General features: G+C 45.8%; 1 protein-coding gene across 1 annotated transcript in view; it reads left to right on the top strand.

The window, feature by feature from the left end:
• The first annotated feature begins 45 nt into the window (after positions 1 to 45).
• Positions 46 to 18,894, top strand: part of XPNPEP1 (X-prolyl aminopeptidase 1) — a 31,169-nt gene continuing 12,320 nt past the window's right edge. The window contains exons 1-10 of the mRNA XM_005416384.2: positions 46 to 82; positions 1,501 to 1,596; positions 4,230 to 4,360; positions 9,727 to 9,790; positions 11,489 to 11,593; positions 11,868 to 11,960; positions 12,871 to 13,014; positions 13,378 to 13,473; positions 15,683 to 15,764; positions 16,698 to 16,908. Coding sequence (XP_005416441.1) covers positions 4,244 to 4,360; positions 9,727 to 9,790; positions 11,489 to 11,593; positions 11,868 to 11,960; positions 12,871 to 13,014; positions 13,378 to 13,473; positions 15,683 to 15,764; positions 16,698 to 16,908 — 912 coding nt within the window. The 5' untranslated portion in view covers positions 46 to 82; positions 1,501 to 1,596; positions 4,230 to 4,243. The remainder of the gene's footprint in view (positions 83 to 1,500; positions 1,597 to 4,229; positions 4,361 to 9,726; positions 9,791 to 11,488; positions 11,594 to 11,867; positions 11,961 to 12,870; positions 13,015 to 13,377; positions 13,474 to 15,682; positions 15,765 to 16,697; positions 16,909 to 18,894) is intronic.

Below are 18,894 nucleotides of genomic sequence, written 5' to 3' on the forward strand. Positions count from 1 at the left end.
CCTGCCCCTGGCTTTCCCCTTTAGCCAGTCCCCGGCGGGTCTCCAGGCCCAGTCCCGGCGCTCAGGCCCCGCAGGGGATCCGGTACTGACAGCCGGGCCCGGCCGGGGTGGCCAGGCCCAGGCGTCTCTGTCAGTCCTGTGGAGGGCTGGGGGTGGCTTTTAGCCCATGTGGGCACGAACATCTCCCTTACGAGGAGATCCGGTGGGAGCTGGGCCTGTTCAGTCTGCAGAAGAAAAGACTGAGAGGGGATCTCATCAATGCGTGTAAATGGTTTGAATGTGGGTGCAGGAGAATGGTGCCAGGCCCTTAGAGGTGGTGCCCAGCGACAGGACGAGGAACAATGGCCATAAACCAAAACACAAGAAGCTCCACCTCAACATGAGGAAGAACTTCTTTACATTGAGGGTAGCAGAGCAGTGAACAGGCTGCCCAAGGATGCTTTGGTGTTTCCTTCCCTGGAGACATCCAAAACCCACCTGGGTGTGTTCCTGTGTCACCTGCTTCAGGTGACCCTGCCTTGGCAGGGGGGTTGGACTGGACCAGAGGTCCTTTTCTACCCTAACAATTCTGCCATTCTGTTTGGTGAGTTAGAGGTGCTGCAGGTGCTGTGGAGAGGGGACAAGCAATGGGTTTGTGCCTCAGTGTATGGCTGCCCTGCGTGCAGAGCAGCCTGGCTTTGAGGTGGTGCTGCTGGCTCCCGACTATCCAAGCCAGTGTGCTTATTATTAACAAGACTGTTCATAAAAGAGAAAGCAGAGAGGAAATTATCACAAGGACGAGCATATCTGAAGAAAATGTGACATAAACACTCCGGGTGGTCTACACAACAGCCACAGGCAGACCCAGCTGCAGCCAGAGCTGCTGGCCTCGCCTCCCTTCCCCAGTGTGGCAGTGGCACACACCCTGACACAGGGGCCCTGGTGGCCCTGGCCATTGCTAGCACTGGGGCTCACGGCAGCCCATCACTGTGCATGCATGTGGGAGGCAGGAGGACGTGTCTGCTTCCTCTGGCAGCATTCTCGTGGTTGCTCTTTGCCCCATGTGTCTGATGGAGATGCTGTCCAGGCAGGATCTGGTCTGGGCTCTTGGAGAGCTGCCTCCTGCAGTCTGAGTGAGGTGTAGATAATACATGTCTAGACAGTGGCAGATTTTGGGATTCAGCTCTGACTCTTGTCATGCTACAGTGGTACTTTGCATGTTACTCCTGCTCTGCCTTAATTTCCCCATCTGTAGTATGGGGAGTGGCCCCTGATAGAGTGACTGAGAAAACAAATTGGCATAAACCAGCACACGCTTGCAAGATTTAATCATAAATCTTGACAAGCAAATGCCTGACCCTTGACGTTCCCTGTTCCCTCATGGTTCACCCTCAGTGCATCTCTAATCTTACCACCAAGAACACAGTGTTAATGCATGTTCAGCTCTGGCTGGGGGATGAGAATGTTTTATGGGCGGGCAAAGTTTGTTAGCCACTTCAGTTTTGCCCTTTGCTTTCTCAGGCACGGTGGAGCTTATGAAGGCCGAGCAAAGAGCTGGATGGTATTTTGTGTGAGCAGAGACAAGTGGCATCCAGACGTGGGGAACTGCAGAGACAGGTAACAAGGGAGCCTGATACCTTGGAAAAAGTTAGGGCAGGAAATGGGGGTGGTTCTTGTACTGCTACAGCCACTACCTTGATTTCAGCTGTGTTTCATTTTAATATCTGGATTGATTGAATAATGATAGAAATAATGATAGAGAAGCTGTTTTAACTTTGTAGAGGCTTGTAATTATGGCCAAGGGAGGAAAAGTCACCTGTTAAGACTTACAGGGGTGACCACAGTAAATGGCTACCAACTATTTCTGAGAAAACGGCTTCTATTTCTCGGGAAACTGAAGACAATTTTTATTGTAAAGTTTGTGAAGAATCTTTTGAAAGCCATTTCTTATAATGTGGGGGTTATCCAAAGCAGAAGTACTCCTTAAGTTGGGTTTTGTTGCTAATCTACCTTAGTTGTGTCTTTAATATCACAAGCAAATCTTTCAACAGTGAGAATACTTTTAAAATGATTTTTTTTTTGTCCTTGAGAGAATCTTATCTTGCTAAGAAAACCATGGCTTGTCAGCAAGGAGCTTTATTAAAAGGCAAAGCCTTGTCATGCCTTGCCTATTTGTATGAGACATCTAGACTCCTGGAGACAAAGCACAGGCCAAGAAAGGAAGCTGTGTCCTTATGAGTTTGTAGAAGGAGATTCTTTTCTGCTGGCTAGTCACTATGTTGTTGTTCTCTCTCCTGTGTGTTTCACTGTATCTGAACATAAATCAGCAGCAATGTTATAGAGTATTACAGCAGCTCACCGTGGAGGACAAACAGAAACAATCATAGTATTATAAAGTTCAGTGTAGCTTGCAAACAGTGTATAAAACAATGACATTTGTGCTGGAAACAAATCTGAGGTGTAATCCCCTGCAAAGGGATAAGATATCAGTTTGAGGATACACTACTATGGTGCCTTTTGAGGTTGATTTGCTTATTGTGTTCTGGGTTTTAAAAAACAGTTTACCTGTGTACCTGACTCTGTGGGGAGAGTCAGTCTCACACAAGTCTGGTGTGCTCTAAACTTCCTGTGATGAGACATGTGAATGGTGGTCTTGGGTTTTCTTTACACCTGAATGCACCAGATCTTGGTTCAGGTTGTGATTTGGTCACAGCGCTACTGTGTGACCTTGGTCAAATCAAACCTTATGAAAGGGAGGCAGCTTTTTTGCCTTCCTGTTCAGATGGCAAACATCTCAGGGCAGGGACTGTGCCTTATTGTGTTTTGCCATAAGAGTCTAATGTCATCTGGGACTCCTGGTAGCTACTGAGGTGTAAATAGAATAAGTGCCTGGATAAGCAAAAAATGTTTGAGACTTGCATGCTGTTTGCTTCTCCCCTCTATGACCTGTTTGTAGACATGGCTGTGAAATGAGCTGTGAAATTAACTGGTCAGAATAAAATACTTCATAGCATGGCCTTCAAGCAGCACATAACCCACCTTGCCCTGGAAAGTGACAGCATTAAAGTTGTAAGAGTTCTTAAAAATGTGAGAGGCCTGGGAAGAAAACAAGGAAGGGAATTATCCTACTTTGGGCACACTTTGGAGATATGAGTGAAGAAAAAGGTGGAGAACCTCTGAGGTTCAGGCTACTTGATTTTCCTAGTTTTTCTGGCCAGTCATCCTCTGCAGGCAGCTTGTGCCTTCCCTGCAGCCATCTCTTGTGCCAGCACAGCAGCATGGCCTGTTGCGTCACTGTGCCGGGCGCTCACAGCGGGCACTGGCTGCTGAGGGTTTGGGGGAGCATATTGAGAGGCTGGTGTTCACTGCAGTGCCAAAGACACATCCATTGCAAAAACACAGCCAGGGAGGCTGGCCTGTGCCCTTGGTTTTCCCTCTGATCTGCTGTGTGCCATCCAGGCTGTGCCCCACCCCTGCCTGACACCAGCTGAGATCTGCAGAGCGTTCGCCAAAGGTCTTCACATTCCCATAAGCATCCTTAGTTGTCCTCTGGCAGTCACTTGTGAGAGCTCAATGGACTGTTCCTCCTGTTACAGTTGGGTTTGTGCTAGGTGAACTAGTATGCAGCCCTGAGGTCAATGTAGCCAGTGAATACATCCCTCTGAATGTCCTTGGGAGCAGATTTCTTTTGTCTGAGTTCATTCAGTCAGCAGTTCATGATGAAACTCTGGGCTACAGTAAAACCTCTAAAAGTTACAAATATAATTGGTCCATTTCTGAGTTCCTGATGGGCATGTCTTCCTCTCCACAGCATCCCTGGCCCTAAAGTGAAAAGACTGAGGGTTTCTCTCAGTGCATTTGATGGGTGGGGCAGTTCTGATCTGTGGGTACTTGGCTGCCATGCCAGGGCCTTTCCTGGCTGTCACAGGGTATGTCAGGTGCTTTGTTCCTAGTGCTGTCCACATGCAAGAAGGGGCTGACCAGTGCATTATCACCACAGGGCATGCCATCCTTCACCAGGTGGGAAAGATCCTTTCCAGGACAGGCCAACTTTGACTCTCTGGCCTTAACCTGATTTCTCGTTCTCGAGAAATGAAGGGACAAGACATGTGAAATTCTGGTCTGAGAGGGATGATGTTGGCACAGTTGTCCTCAAGGGAAGTTTCCAGTGGAAACAGCTTCCTCCAGCCTGTGCATGTGGGTGACCTGAGATGGCTGGAGAAACACTGAAGTTTCATGCTTTGTTTTAGTTGCAGGTAGGAAGATGAGTCCGAAAATTACAACAGAGCTGCTGAAGCACCTGCGGCAGGTGATGAAGAACCCCAGATATGTACAGGAGCCTGTCCAAGCCTACATAGTGCCCTCTGGAGATGCCCACCAGGTATGGATGGATGCATTATAGGAATGGTCATACTTTCCTTCCCTGCAAAAATTAAAAGCCAGGTATAATTAAAATCATCCTTCGTTCACTCACTTTAATGGTTCTAGCATAAAAGTCTGGGAAACCTGAGAAATATCATGTTGGAAAACATTTCTGGGGTCTGTTCAGGAGACGGAGGTTTTTATGTTCTTATAACAAATCAGGGTGGGTGTTCCACCAACAGCTTTTCATCACATTGTCTTCAGGGAGCTCACACTGCAGAAAAGGGAGCTTGCCAGGGCACTTGCTGTGCCCATCCTTGCTGTTGGGAAAAATGGGTTTACTGGGGGAGGAGCAGGCCTTATCTGGGCTTTACTTTCCCCAGTAGCATCTCCTGATCAATACATACTCTCAAGCAAGGTAGCAAAGGTTTAGTTGCAGAGTTTTCTCTTTGCTATATCCAGTTCTTGGTGGAATTTGTTGCCTTATGCTAGAGCCCCTCAGATTCCAGATGGAGGGGCCTTAGGAGAGGCAGGGAAGGAATGGGCTACAGTGATGCTTCCCTTTCCATGCTGCTCTGCATCACATTCTGTGCACTAAAGACAGGAGGCAAGTATGGGCCCAGGGTGGTAACCCATGGCAGTAACTGTTGTGTGCTACTTCCACTGTTAGGAATTTTGCAGTCCGTGACATAAATTTTGAATTGCTGAACTGCCTTTTACCTCCCCTGCTTGCTCATGTTTAAGGTTTACTCTGTTAGGAGACCCAAGAACTGCTGAGGGTTTTCCCCTCCTCAGCCATTTTCAGGAAACAAAAGACCTGAAGCTTTACTGGCACACACCCAAAGCTCCCTTTTACCCCGGGGTGCACAAGAGCAAAATGCAAGTGAATCAGAACCTTTGCCCTTGACTTGGCACTGGGGTGAGCCGGGTCCAGACTTGCCTGTGCCCTGGGACCATATGTGCAGCATCGTGTTTCCTCATAGGGAGATCCAAACTTGGGCAGGTAGGGGGAAGGCGTTTTCTGCAGCTGCTATTGTCTGCTGCATCCCTGCCCCAAGCTGCCTCTGTCCATATATAACTCTGGTTTCATTTCACTAGACATTAAATGCTGTCATGTGAGTTGAAGAATGTGACCCTCAGGACTTCTGGGTTTTTCTGTTGCTTTCTTTTCCTTGACAAAGTGCAGTTAAGCAGAGAACCCCATGTTGCTATTTCCTGCCAGGCGAGTTGGTCAGGTTTCTCTGCAGAGGGAATCTATCTGAATAAGAACGATTACTAAAAACTGCTGATTCTGGTGCCTCCTGAATAGCTGGTGCAGGGTTTTTTTCTGTAAGGGTTGGGAATTGATGTAGTTTTTGCCAGTGACAGAAACCTGTTGATCCCAGAACAGCCTTATTGATTCCAGGTAAATTGTGATGACCTGTGATTTGAAACTTCTCCATGTTATAAGCAAAGGTTTATTTCCTGTGTGCAAACAAGAACTTTACAGCCTTGCAGTCAGATTTTGCTCTTAGGCAGCTCCCTCCATGAGTCAGAATACTGTAGTTTAATGATACCCAAGTGTTTGGTGGCCTAAGCCATTTCCTCCCCACAGTCCAAACAAGATATGTATTACTGTCCTTGCTTCTCTCAGCTATTCCTGAGGCTGTCCTGGCATCTGCATCACAGAACTTGTCAACAAATAGGGCTTTCCCTCCTGTGGTGTTGCCACAGGGTTTAGATTGTGGGAAACTTTATTCCCTTCTGGGTTGCAAAGGAACTCCTGGATTGGACTGATGCTGATACACCCTGATGCTGCAACTTGCTGACTAATTTCACTTTGTAACACTGGGAATGTTGATGAGCTCTGAGTTCTGTGATGCTTTTAATATTGGTTTTCCTGCAAGGCTCAGTGGCTTAGATTATTATGCTGCCAGGAGTCCTGCTACCAATTGTATCCTTTGCTTTCCATGTTTAGTTGTGTAAGGAACTGAAAGACTTGAAGAGCTTCTCAAACACCTGCCTCTGACTCAGTCTTAACCAAGGCTGCCTTGGATTTGTGGCTCTTGTACTCAGCCCTCGATGTTGGCTGGCTGCTTTAATTTTTGAAAACTTTGATGCTGGTGATAAGAAGTCAGAGAAACAGTCTCTTTCCTTGGGGGCCAGGATGGTCCAGAGGCTGACGAGAAAGGAGGACAGTCCCAGCCAAAAGTGGAATGAAACTCAAAGAATCCCACTTCCTTTCATGAGTGCTGGGTGGCTACAGGTACCCAAGGATCATGAAGGAATGAAAAACCATACTTTAGGAATGAGGTGCCTAAACCCTTTGTGGTTTGGTTAAAAATGTCAGAGCTTTTGGGATGTTGCAGTGGTAAAAGCAGGATCCATTTTTATGTTGAGTCAGTGTGTGTTTACATTGAATCTGGAGTTTACCCATATGGGACTATTCAGAGACTGGAAGAGCTGCTTCTTAATGGGAGGGAGTGAGGTTTGGATTAGAGCTTGAGTTTGGAGCCAGTCACAGCTTAACTGCGGCTGGCTTCACCCTCCAGGCCTTGACTCAAAACAAATTTGGTCAGATTTGGCTGGTTGTCCACATGAAGGAAGCACCTGCCCAGCTTAGAGCCCCGTGTTTGGGTTGGCAGAGGTGCTGTCTTCTGCTTGGGGCTGGCTCCTCTGACACACACTTGTGCTAAGCTGAGGAATCAGCCAAGTTACAAAGCAGGAGATGGCTTGTGCACAGGTTGCTCTGGCGTGTTCCAGATCTTACCAATGCAGTTGGGTTTTTGGCAGTGAATACCTCCCTCCTTCCAGGTACACTGCAGTGTTTGTTCTTTAATGACACCAGTGTCGTGCCTCTGAGGGTAGCCAGATGCACTTTGCATTGCTGATCTTAATTGACATTAGACTAGAATGAGCTTCAACATGTTTACAGCACAACCATGCAGGCTCTGGGGATAAGCAGCATTGATTTTTTGGGGGTTCTTCCTGGCTTAGATGAGGGCTTTTGTGATGTAGCCCCCAGTTTTGTCTGTGTGACTGACAGGTGTGGTGAGAAGCAGATGTGAAAGGACTGAGGAGGGCCAGGCTGAAGGCCATCAGAGCTGAAAGACAAGCCCCAGGGAAATACCTTGCTCTCACTGTGCTGTGGTCTATGCTTTGTGTGGCATACACAGGTGTTCCCCGTGTAATTTTAGCTTGTGCAAAACATAGGCTCATCTTGACACAGTGGGGGTTGCTGCATGAAACAGAACAGGTGGGTGTGCAAGAATTCAGACTGACAGATGAATGAACTGTCTTTCCCTCCAGATCCCTGATACTCCCTTTTAAAACCCTTCTGCCTCATTGTAAACACTCAAAACACTCCCTGGTCTGTGAATGGGATAGCATGAGGTTTTCACAAGCAAACTAGCCTGTAGTCTCTTCTGTATTGGTCAAGAGAAATGGAAAATAAATCACTGCTCTGATTTATACTTAAGTACATCATTTGGGATGTATTTAAGTGATGTGATCCATGATAGGAAATTTCCAGGATCTCCTGTTGGCATTGGACCCTGGGAGGTGATGTCCCACCTTTGAGCTGGGAAGTGTAGGAGAGGGGAGTCATAGCAGTCAACAGGCTGAATAGTCTCTAGGGAGTGCTGAAATGAGGAATCCTCAGGTCTGGCATCGCTCTGCCTTCATGTTCTGTCCTGCTGCTCTGAGGCAGCCAGTGGGGAAACAGATACTTGATTCTCTTCCCTCAACAGCTTTATCCACTCTGTCTGCTGATGCCTTTGACATTACTTTAAAGGGGCTCAGAGGTGATCATGTACTCTGTGGGGCTGAGGGATCCACCCCATCAGCTAGAGCTGTGCTGAGGGCACTCATCCTTTCCCAAGGTGGCTGTCCTGACCTCCTTTCTCCCCACAGGAGACATGTGACATGCTGAACATGTCACAGCCCTGTGGGGCTGGACAGGAAAAGGCACAGGAAACTAACTGTGCCCTCATGGTCTCCATACCCCCCTCCTTTCTGCCTACTTTCACTAGAGTTAGGAAAAAATGGAGGATTTCTTTGGAGTATATACTAGGAATCTTCCCTGGCAGTTGGGAGCAAAAGCCACTCAACAAGATCCTCTTTTGGGCCATGAGATTTGCTGTCCCAAGGTTCAGTTTCAAAGTGTTAGTGGTGGATGGTTGGTTGGCTTCTCCTAGGAGGGGACAGACATGGCTGTTGTGGAAGGGGTTTGATGATGGAGTGATTTGGAGCAGAAATAAAGGTCCCAAGTGCTGTAATTTGTGTTGCTCCGCTGACTCCTGTGCTTTGAACCCTCTGCCTTCCTTAGAACAGTGAAGAGTAACAGATTTGAAGGGAGTATATTTTAACAATCAGGTGATTCTATCACAGTAGGGACTGAAAGCACCTGAGAATTGGGCTGTGATTTCTTAGCTCAGTTCCTAAGATGTTTCTTTTGCCCCAGCACAGCTGGGGGCAGAGAAACAGACTTGAATTTCAGGCCATTTGTAAGGTACAAATCCAGGGGTTTTGCAGCTCAAACGTCAGTGCTGTCAGCCTGGATTAAGCTGATTTGCTGATTTGCACTAGTTCATTAACAGGCCTACTCAGCAGTTCTGACCTACAAACTTGCCAGAATGGAATCCCATAAAAAAGTCATGTGGGTCATGTGAAGGTTCAGTTGTTCTTTTAATTTTGGCAGTTCCTGTTAATATCAGGTGTCTGTGCATTCTCAGGCTCTTCAAGATTTTGAAAAGATGTATCCAGAAACACAGGTTGTAACAGGTTTAGGATGAAGATAGACTCTTATTCCCTCTCATCCATCAAACCATGATTTTGTGGTTTTGACTGTAGTCTGATTTTGAGTAGGCAAGAAAGAAGTGAAAGCATCAGTATCTATTTGTCCCAAGTGTTAATTTTTTTACAGTCTTACCACCTTGATGATTTTCTTTTAGTGTCACTATTGCAGGAAAAAAAAAAGTCTTAAGGAATTTTTATAAATGCCAATGAGGGGACAGTGGAGATAGTGAATTTTACAAATTTTATGTGTTGATTACCCCAAGAACAAGGGATGCTTCTGGTTTCCCTTCCCTTCACGTTGCATCTTCAAAGACATGATTTGTTTGTTGCCCAAAGGGGAGGCTGAGTGTGAAATAAACGTCTGCAAACTCTGAAGCACTTCAGTGTTTACAGATGTTTGTGGGAGAAAAGTGCTGCAGCTTAAAAAAACCCCACCAGTTGAACATAAATACAGTATAATCACAGTGGAATAGAGCCCAGGAATTTTTAACTCATTTTGTTCTCTCTGTGGTGTCCTTTAGGAGAAAAAGCTTATCAAAGAATTTGTCATCAGCTGATTGGTTTTTTCCCCTGCTGCTATAAATAATTGCTGCCTCTTTTGTTTTCTAGAGCGAGTACATTGCACCCTGTGATTGCAGAAGGGCGTTCATCTCTGGATTTGATGGCTCTGCAGGTACCTTTCCAGAACTTGGGTTCTTGCATAATTTTCCTCTAAAGAAATAGTTCCTTTCATGGCATAGAGGCAGGATGGAAAAGAAAATCTATCCAGCTTGTTTGGACTGTTTTATTCCCATTTCAGCATCTGCAGAATTATGTCTTGGCTACCCGCTGGAATTATGTAATATCAGTGGAATAACAAGTTTTCACAAAATGTTTGACCCCTAAATGAACCTCTCATAAAGTAAAATCCTGTTAACTATTTAATGTGGTGCCTGTAACCTGTGGTCATTTGTTTTGATGTGCAGCCAGTATGAACAGATTTTTACGTTGCCCGTTTGGGCTGGGTGAATAGTGGATGGGCTTTAGCTGGCCTTTCTGTTTGAACAGAGCCAGGGCCAGAAATTCTGCATTTGGAAACTGAGCACTGTGGAAAAGTTTGCTTATCTTGCCGAGACAGGATGTTTTCTTGGCTGTAGGATAGGTCTGTGTTTCAAGAGACCTAGTTTTTACCCTAGCTCTACCCTAAGCTGTGCAAATTACTCTGTTCTGTGGTTGTTGGAAAGTCACTTTAGTCTGCTGAAGTTATTTTCCTCTCTAATTGTATATCATTTTAATAAATACTGGTACCTATGTTTGGAGGGTCTATTCATCAGTTCCTATGAGCTCTGGGGCCTCATTTGGAAGGTGATAAATCCAGGGCTGTGGGCTGCTGTCAATGGCTAACATGAGTCCTGTATTAATTCTGCTCCTTCTGCGCAACCTCTTCATAACCTTCCTCTCTAATTTGTGCCCTTGTTATGTACTTGCAAGGTCTGTTCCCAGCCTAATGCACAACCAATCAGTGAGATTTCACACAGGGGCTCACCTTGTGTTTCTTACTTCATCTTTTCAGGCTGAAGCAACTTAAAATAGGGTTTGTGTTGGGGGAATTTGGTAGAAGACAATGAGTTAATAATTGGAAACTCTGCTCTGCTAATCGGAGTATCAGTTTTTTGTGACAGAGAATATTGTCAAGTTGCAGACTCCAAAGACTTGGATTCAGTTTCAGTTTGTGCCATGGTTTGTTTTGTTTTGTATTGTCAAGGGCAAGGCAGCTTGAGTGCCTTGCTGGGATGTCACTGCCCCTCAGCTGTCTGTTTGCATCCCTCCATCTGGAGTCAGTGGAATGGGACAGACAATGAAACCAGCAGAAGTTTATGTTCATGTTTCCTGTTCAACCATCTCTGCTAGAACTGTAATATTTGGGAAAGGGGTGCAGCTGACAGCTGGGGGTGATACCCATGTCTGCAGGCCTGGTATCAGCTGTGTTTTGTGGGTGGCCAGGCTTCCTCTCCAAAAGAGGCTGGGATGGAATTCAGAGATGTACAATATATGTTACTGTGACAGCAGCCAAGTTAGACCACAGTCTCTGTTACAGAAGGTTTGGAAAGCCCCACTTACCCAGTTCCACTGGGTGGCTGAGATTTGCTTAAGTTGAGTTCATCTGAGGCAATTCATTAAGGTGCACCCTTGTGCATACTGTCTCCAATAGGATTTGGAAGGTCACAGGGCAGAGGAAACAGTGAATATCTCCACTAAAACAGGAATAACTTGAACAGTGATCAGAGGTGCCTTTCAGGGAATTAGGGTGAATTTCAAACCCTGTCCCTGCTGTCTGTGTCTCTGCATGGTGGCTGCCTGCCCTGAATCCCCTTTCTGCCTCCCTGCCTAGGTACTGCCATAGTCACCGAGCAGCACGCAGCCATGTGGACTGACGGACGCTACTTCCTGCAGGCTGCACATCAAATGGATAGCAACTGGACACTCATGAAAATGGGTATGCAGGAGCCTGGGGTACTGCTCCACTGATCAACGGAGAACAGTCACTTCCCACGAGTACAGCTTGAGCTGTAGGGATATCCCATCATGCAGGGACTTTGGGATATGTTGGACGCACAGCTTCTGCTTTAGTGTCCTGTGAGAACTCTTGCCTGTGGGTCTAGACATTCATTAGTAGACATATCTAATGCATTAGCTTGGACTTTTTGCATAGTGTGGGAATGTTTCAATGTGACTGCTTGTTTGAACTTTTTTTTTTTTAATCCTTGAAGGTCTGAAAGATACACCAACTCAGGAGGATTGGCTAGTAAGTGTGCTCCCAGAAGGCTCGAAGGTGGGAGTGGACCCTTTCATTATTCCAGCAGGTTGGTTTTACTTTATAACTCTGGGTAGTGCAACTGGATTTTTCTTCCTTTCTTTTCTGGCTGAGCTGTTGTGTGGCAGTGTGCAGCTAACCATGTTTCAGATGTAGTGGTGGTTAAACTGTTATGCAAAACAGGTTGGATTTTTGTTTAGCCATATATCACAAGAGTTACATTGCAGTGCATTGACTCCAAAGCACAAGGGATGAGAACTGCTTTCTAGGCTTGCAGTGACTTTACCTGAAAAGCAGAATTCTGATCACCTCTTTTTGTCTGTGCTTTGGCTTGTCATGGGCACTTCAGTACAAAGGTGCTGAATGCCTTGGTCAGCATGTGAGCAAGAACACCCAGGCACAATTCAAGCTGTTACTCCTGCTTGGTGGTTTTGGGATCTCTGCAGCTTTCCCTGCAGGAAATGCAGGGAGAAGGGTCATTTATATCAAAGTATCCATCTATTCATGCTTCAAAACATGAGACACAATGCAAAGGTCATTGGAGGCAAGGGGAGATACTTGCTTGTTCAGATGGATTAAGGACCTGTCTTGTGGCTGTGTGGAAGTGACTCTTGTCTTGGCTAGCTTAGATCTAGCATGGTTCTGCACTGGGGGAGAGGACACCCTTAGGGCAGCTTCTGCTGTGGCTTCTTCCAGAGACTTCTGTCTCCCAGCTGGAGCGGTTCTTCTTCAGCTCAAGCATGAGGCTTCAGGACTGTGAGGTTCTGTACCTGCCACTGGCTACTGTGGAACTGTAACTGCAGTAGATTTTGCTGTCTTTCTTAAGGGAATGGGAAGAAGGAGAGGCTGGAAGGAAAGGAGAAGACTGATTTTTGAGTTTGACCTTTGTGAAGAGAGCTGTTGTTGAACATATGTGTGTTCCTTAAAGCCTCCACTCTTGACTTTCTTCCCTTTGGCAGACCAGTGGAAGAGAATGTCCAAAGTCTTGAGAAGTGCTGGCCATGACCTTGTGCCTGTCAAAGAAAACCTGATTGATACAATCTGGACAGATTGTCCTCAACGGCCCTGCAAGCCTCTCATCACACTTGATCTGAGTTACACAGGTGAGGAGCTGAACTCCTAATAGTCTTGGATTGTTCCTATTGCCCTATATCCCCCTTTTGCTCTTCCCTTACAGAGGAGAGTAAAACAGTACCACAGCACAATGTGGTCACTGTGAATAGGTCAAGAAGGTGATCAGACCTTAGCTAATGACCCCTCTCTCCTCAAAACTTCAAATAACCATTTTCTAGAAGTTGGATGGCTTCAAAACAAATCCATGGGTATCTAGAAGGCTGCTCATTTGAGATAGTTCATATCACTTATTAGAAAGGAATGAGGAGCACAAGCATGGTATGTTGGTCTGTGTTTAAATCATCATCCCCAGCAAAGTTAGAGACTGTAGCTTTTCCTGTTGTGTTTTGCAGGGGTCAGCTGGAGAGACAAAATTGTAGCCCTCCGTTCAAAAATGGCCGAGAGGAAAGTCATGTGGTTTGTGGTAACAGCCTTGGATGAAGTAGCATGTAAGTCTTTGCATCTCTTTTCTCAGTTCTTTCTACAAAAGAAATGTTCTTCCTGCTTTGGAAAGGAAGAGTCATGCCAGGGTGAGAGGCCCTTATGAAAGCATGTTCATGAGACATCAATTAACTTCTTATCAAGTGCAGTGGTGGTAACAGGTCACAAACAGCCAGCCCGTGTTTCTGCACAATGCCTCATTACACCAGTGCAGCCCCTGAGTACAGTTTTGGCGCAGGAAATGCAGCAAATCACCACCTTTGAAAAACAGCCCAGGCAAAGGGAGAAGGTCACATACAAAGCCTGAGGCAGTGTGATGGAAAGAAAAAGACCTGTGAGATTTTCTGGCTGTTAAATATCCTGCTGCCTCACCCATTGGAAAAATGGAGACTGTTTTCTGCTGTGGAGTCTGGGCTATAAACAAAGCAGTGCAACATGTGGCTTTGTATACATAAAGCAAGGGTGGGGTACACCACATTCACAGTAATCTTCTTAATTGTCACAACTTCTTAAGTCAGTCTCTACCTCTCCAGTGTTCAGCCAATGCTTTGGTTAAAACAAGTATGTCAGGGTTCAACTTGTTTTTCCAGATCATTTCAACCCAGGGTCTCACTAGAGTCCCCTCTGTGTGTGGGGCCCCAGGATGGCTGGGTCTCTACACCCTGGCTCCCAGCCCAGTGTGTAGGAAGGGAGAATGGCCAGAAACAGCAGTGATTTCTCCAGAACTGCTGTTCCTAGGACTGTGTGTCCTTTTTGCAGAAATCACCAGTGCACACACTGCTGTAGGGGGAATGTAACACTGGCAGGGTGTGAGTGCTGCTCAGCCTGTGCCCTGTGTCTGATCTGGAAAGGTAGAAATGGGGGTGCTGTTTCCCTCGCTCCAGCACTGCCAGCACAATGTCCCTGGCACTGGGTGAAGCTGACTTGATGAGGTCGCTGGGCTGTTCTGGATCTGGGACACTGAGCAAAAAGCTTTTTTTGTGAAAGAACTACTTCTGAGAGTGGTGAATATGACTCCTCCCTGGGGAGGCCTGCATGAGCAGAGATTGTATGTCTCACCTTTTCAGGCGCATCTCCAATTAAATTAATGATAAATTGGTGCCCTGAGGTGGTTTCAGATTAAATGTCTCCAGCAAAGTGAAGCTTGGTTATGAATCAAGAGTGTTAAGATGAACTGGAGAAGGTCACAAGAGCAGCTCATTTTGGGGTGCCTGGTTGATTTGTTATCCTACAGGGGGAAGGGGAGAAGTTGTTTTAATTTTATCTAATTCAGTTCACTGTATTAAACTCCAGACAAGTTTCTGGGGACAGAAAAAGAGCCACAAAGGAGATTATTGCCTTCTTACTGCATTGGGAGTTGGCTGAGCGAGGAAGTTTGTACCCATGCAGTAAAAAGTTCTTTGTGGCTCTTTCTTGCATTCAAGTGACCTACTGCTTCCCTGGAGAGAGTTAAGCTCTATTTTTACTTTCATGGCAGAATTTGCACAGTTTGATGAATACAGTGCTGGGTTATAATTTAGGACATGTTGGCTCTTTTCCCAGCTGTCCTGCTGGCTGGCCTTATTGGCTTGAGTAACTTATTTCAGCTAATTGGATACCCTGGAGTTTTTATTTGACCCTAAAATCAGGATTTTAGAGATGCTGGACATCTACTTCTCCTCTTGACTTTGTTTGGAGTTGTGTGGGATAAAATATTTGTGAAAAATAGCTAAGACTGTACAGTCTGAATCTGAGATATTGGAGGGGCCCAAATGAGAGGCCTTTTTGGGGTATTGTAGTCTTGCCTATTGTGTCTTCCTCTTACCTCGAATGTCAAAAGGATTGGAATGAAATGATAGTTTGTAACCTTGAAGTTTTCTGGCTGTTACAAAGTGAGCTTTTATTGCATTGCACAGACCAGAAAGGGCAGACCCTGCCTTTGGTACACATGTCCTTGTCTTTCGTTGCCCGTACCTGCTTTTTTCCAAGCCAGCCCTCCTTTAGAATTTAAACACCAGTTTAAACACGCGGGAGTGTTCATGCTGAGGTTCTGGTGCCATCTCCTGGCACAAATTTGGGATTGCCAGGAATGAAGCAGGCTGTGGGATAGCTGCACATCACAGCCTGCACCCATGATGTCTCATTGCTTGCCTGTGTTTTTGTGAGATTATTTTTGGCTTTCTCTAATGTTGCAGAAGATGAACCAGGACTGTGATTCTTGGTGTTCTTATTTTTCAGGGCTTTTCAACCTCCGAGGCTCTGATGTCGAGTACAATCCTGTGTTTTTTGCATACGCCGTCATAGGAATGAACACAATCAGGTGCTTGTATTCCCTTCCCCAAGATGCATTTTCTGGGGGAGAGCTGTTCTAGCAAAGTATTTTTCTTTTCAAAAACACCTATGCTTGTGTACTTTAGTGTCCTTTTTGAGCTCTTTTGTCTCCAACATTAGTTACTCTCCTCCCCTGATCAGAGCCAGAGAGGCAGCCAAGAGCTCTGCTGCACTCCTCAGCACCTTGTCTGGCTTGCTGGGTGACCTTGGGCACCATGGTAGAGTCCCCTGTCTGTCACCCTGAGATAATGTGTAGGGCCTTTGGAGCTCTGGGTGAAATGTGGCTGCCCTGGACATTACAAACTTTAGAGAAAAGTCTAATTGCTGAGTCACTTCAAAACTGCAGGGGCAGTGCAGGAAGGTTTCAGGGCTTATAACAGAAGGCTTCTTTCCTGTGACTGCCCCATATATTGAGCCTCAGCAAGCACAGTTTCTTTGGAGGCATCTGTAAGCTGCTACCTAGATCCATCTAAGGTAAAACCTGGCTGGGTGGGTGAGTACAGGCTGTGTGAAGATTGGGCTGAACTTGTCAACTCAGTGAAAGTGAGAGCAATGTGATACTTAGAACTACAGTAGCTTTTCTCTTTCCAGATGGTGCCCTTAAAAGTTAGAGAGTGGCTGTTACTTGCCTCTGTTACTTTCCTGTTTTAAGCAGTGATGGGATGTAGCCATTTTGACTATGTCATACCAATAGAAATGCTGTCAGCTCTTTCCTCTCATTGGGGTGGCACATCTTAATTTCAAATTGGGATTTAAACTGTGTGAAAGCTGGTGGTTAAAATGACATAGGACAAAGTAGAGTACATAATGAATGCTTTCCTTTCTCCCTGAAATGTTGCCAGAATGGTTTTTCCTTCCCTCCTTTACTCCAGCCACTGTTAGATTGATCTCGCCTATTTGATCTCTCCAATTTGTTTCTCAGGCTCTTCATTGATGGTGACAGGATGATGGACCCAGCTGTGAGAGAGCACTTACAGCTTGACTCCACCCTGGAACCTGAGTTCAAAATCCAGGTGATGCCCTATGGATCTATCCTGTCGGAGCTGCAGGCTGTTGGTGCAGGCCTCTCACCCAAGGAGAAAGTGTGGCTCAGTGACAAAGCCAGCTATGCTCTGACTGAGGCCATTCCCAAGGTCAGTGGCCCTAGCAGGGGAAAATGATTTTTTCTTCTCTGCTCATTGTGGTTAGGAAGGGTGTTAATGAGGGCAGCTGGCCTCAGTTCCCCCTCTGCAAAGCCCAGTGCAGGCTGGAGCTCGTGCAGAAGGGATCCAGCCATGCTGAGGTATTGAGGGGTTGTTAATCCTGGGGTTGCTCCTGCTGGAGCTGCCCTTCCAACTCGCTAAGCTGATTTATCCAAAGAATTGTCAGCTTAAGATAAAACAAGTTCAGTGAGAGAGGGGAGGGAAGAGGCAGCAGGGTGAACTCAGGTCATTCTGCCCATGAGTGGAGCATCAGCCTCATGTGGATGAGCAGCAAGAACTGGTAACTTGAAGAAATTGAAGCAGGAAAGTTGAGCAGGACTTCTGGGAGAGTGCATTTGGCTTGATTTGAGTGTCTGAGGGGGTTGCCCTTATTTAGTTCAGTGCCTTGAGGATATCAGGCAATATGTGATGTCCTTTACTGAAGGCAGGAGGGAGAAGATGACAGTTGTTGTAGCAGGGAATCTTGTGAGGACACAGATAACCTGCAGGCACTGGTTGTCCATGCACTTAGTGCATCTGCTGAGGGACAGTTGTAGCATCAGAATAATTTCTGCACAGCTATACATGCTATATCTTGCTGTCCTTTTGAACTTGCTGACTGGGACTCCCTCTGTCCACCTAATATTCTAATAGCCATGAAAGATACCTGGGGAAAGACACAGCAACTGTGGACAAATGAGCTGGTTTCCATGCATCTTGTGTACATCTCTTGTTTGCTAGAGATCACATTCTCTGGAATACCATCCAGTTTACAGTGATGTCTAGTAACTAACAGATACTGTGAGTAAATATACAGGTTTTTGTCCCTGTCCAGGATTAAATATTCAGACACCATCAATCTATTTCTAGGCCTCCTAATACAGAATACTGACAGCATAGTGTCTATGGAGCATTCAGGATAAATTGTTGTTCTTTTGACTTCAGAGTAGAAAGCCCCTTGCTGTAGTTGCAGTCAGTGGTCTATCCCCAGTTTGGTAAGCTGCTGTAGTTGATTTATGTAGAGTATCCATATGGAGAAGTACAGAAGGTCTGACCTAGAGAGAGGAATATAATGAGTTGGAGTGATATTATATACCCTATGAGCACTGGAAGTTTTGGCTGGTTCTGAGTCATTACAGTGCTGCATGTCCTCTGTGTGCAGTGGGGAGAGTCCCTGCCTCAAGGAGCTCTGTGCAATAGAAAGCAGGCAAGGAGGACTGAAATGTCTTGATTAAAAGCCACTTAGAGAGTCACTGAAAGAGCCAGAGTTTTTCTAGTTCCTCCCTGGCTCTCCACCACTTCAAAGCACTCCAGGCCAGTTGCTCAGCTGGTGTGAAGAACACCAGTGCTGGAAGTCCATCTACTGTCTGTCTCCATCAGAGCCAAATATTGACACTGGCAAAAATCCATTCCATTATTAAACACAGATCTGCAAACCCTTTACAGATTTGTTTACAGCTGCATGTAAATATACTTTTCACAGAAGATTAATAGTACTTAGCAGTATCTATAAAGGGCAAGCCAAACTAAGAATCTGACTATTTATCCTGACTGATAAAAGGACTTTTCTTTCTTTGACTTCTTCTGTAATTTAGTTTCTGCATTATGTAGTGTAGTTGTTTTGCTGTCTTAAAGAATTTGGAAATTGTAAGCCTGTAGGATTTATGTGAATTTAGTCTTTGCAGAGGAGCTACTGGGCCTTTCCTTGAATTTGAGTGATATATATTTGTATGCTGATGCATTTAAAGTAGGAAACAACATGTTGCTTGGGCTGTGCTTCTGTAGATGCTCATCCCATCTCCTGATATATGATGGGTAGAGCAGAGAACTGGGCAAAAGACTTGGTTCTTCTTCTGATGCCAAGTGTGAGGAGATTTGGGCAAGTCACCTCAGCTGGTGAATTTCTGAAGATGTGCTGAAACCAGCCCAGCATTCCTG

Source organism: Geospiza fortis, unplaced genomic scaffold (genome assembly GCF_000277835.1).
Source record: "Geospiza fortis unplaced genomic scaffold, GeoFor_1.0 scaffold130, whole genome shotgun sequence".
Lineage (NCBI taxonomy): Eukaryota > Metazoa > Chordata > Aves > Passeriformes > Thraupidae > Geospiza > Geospiza fortis.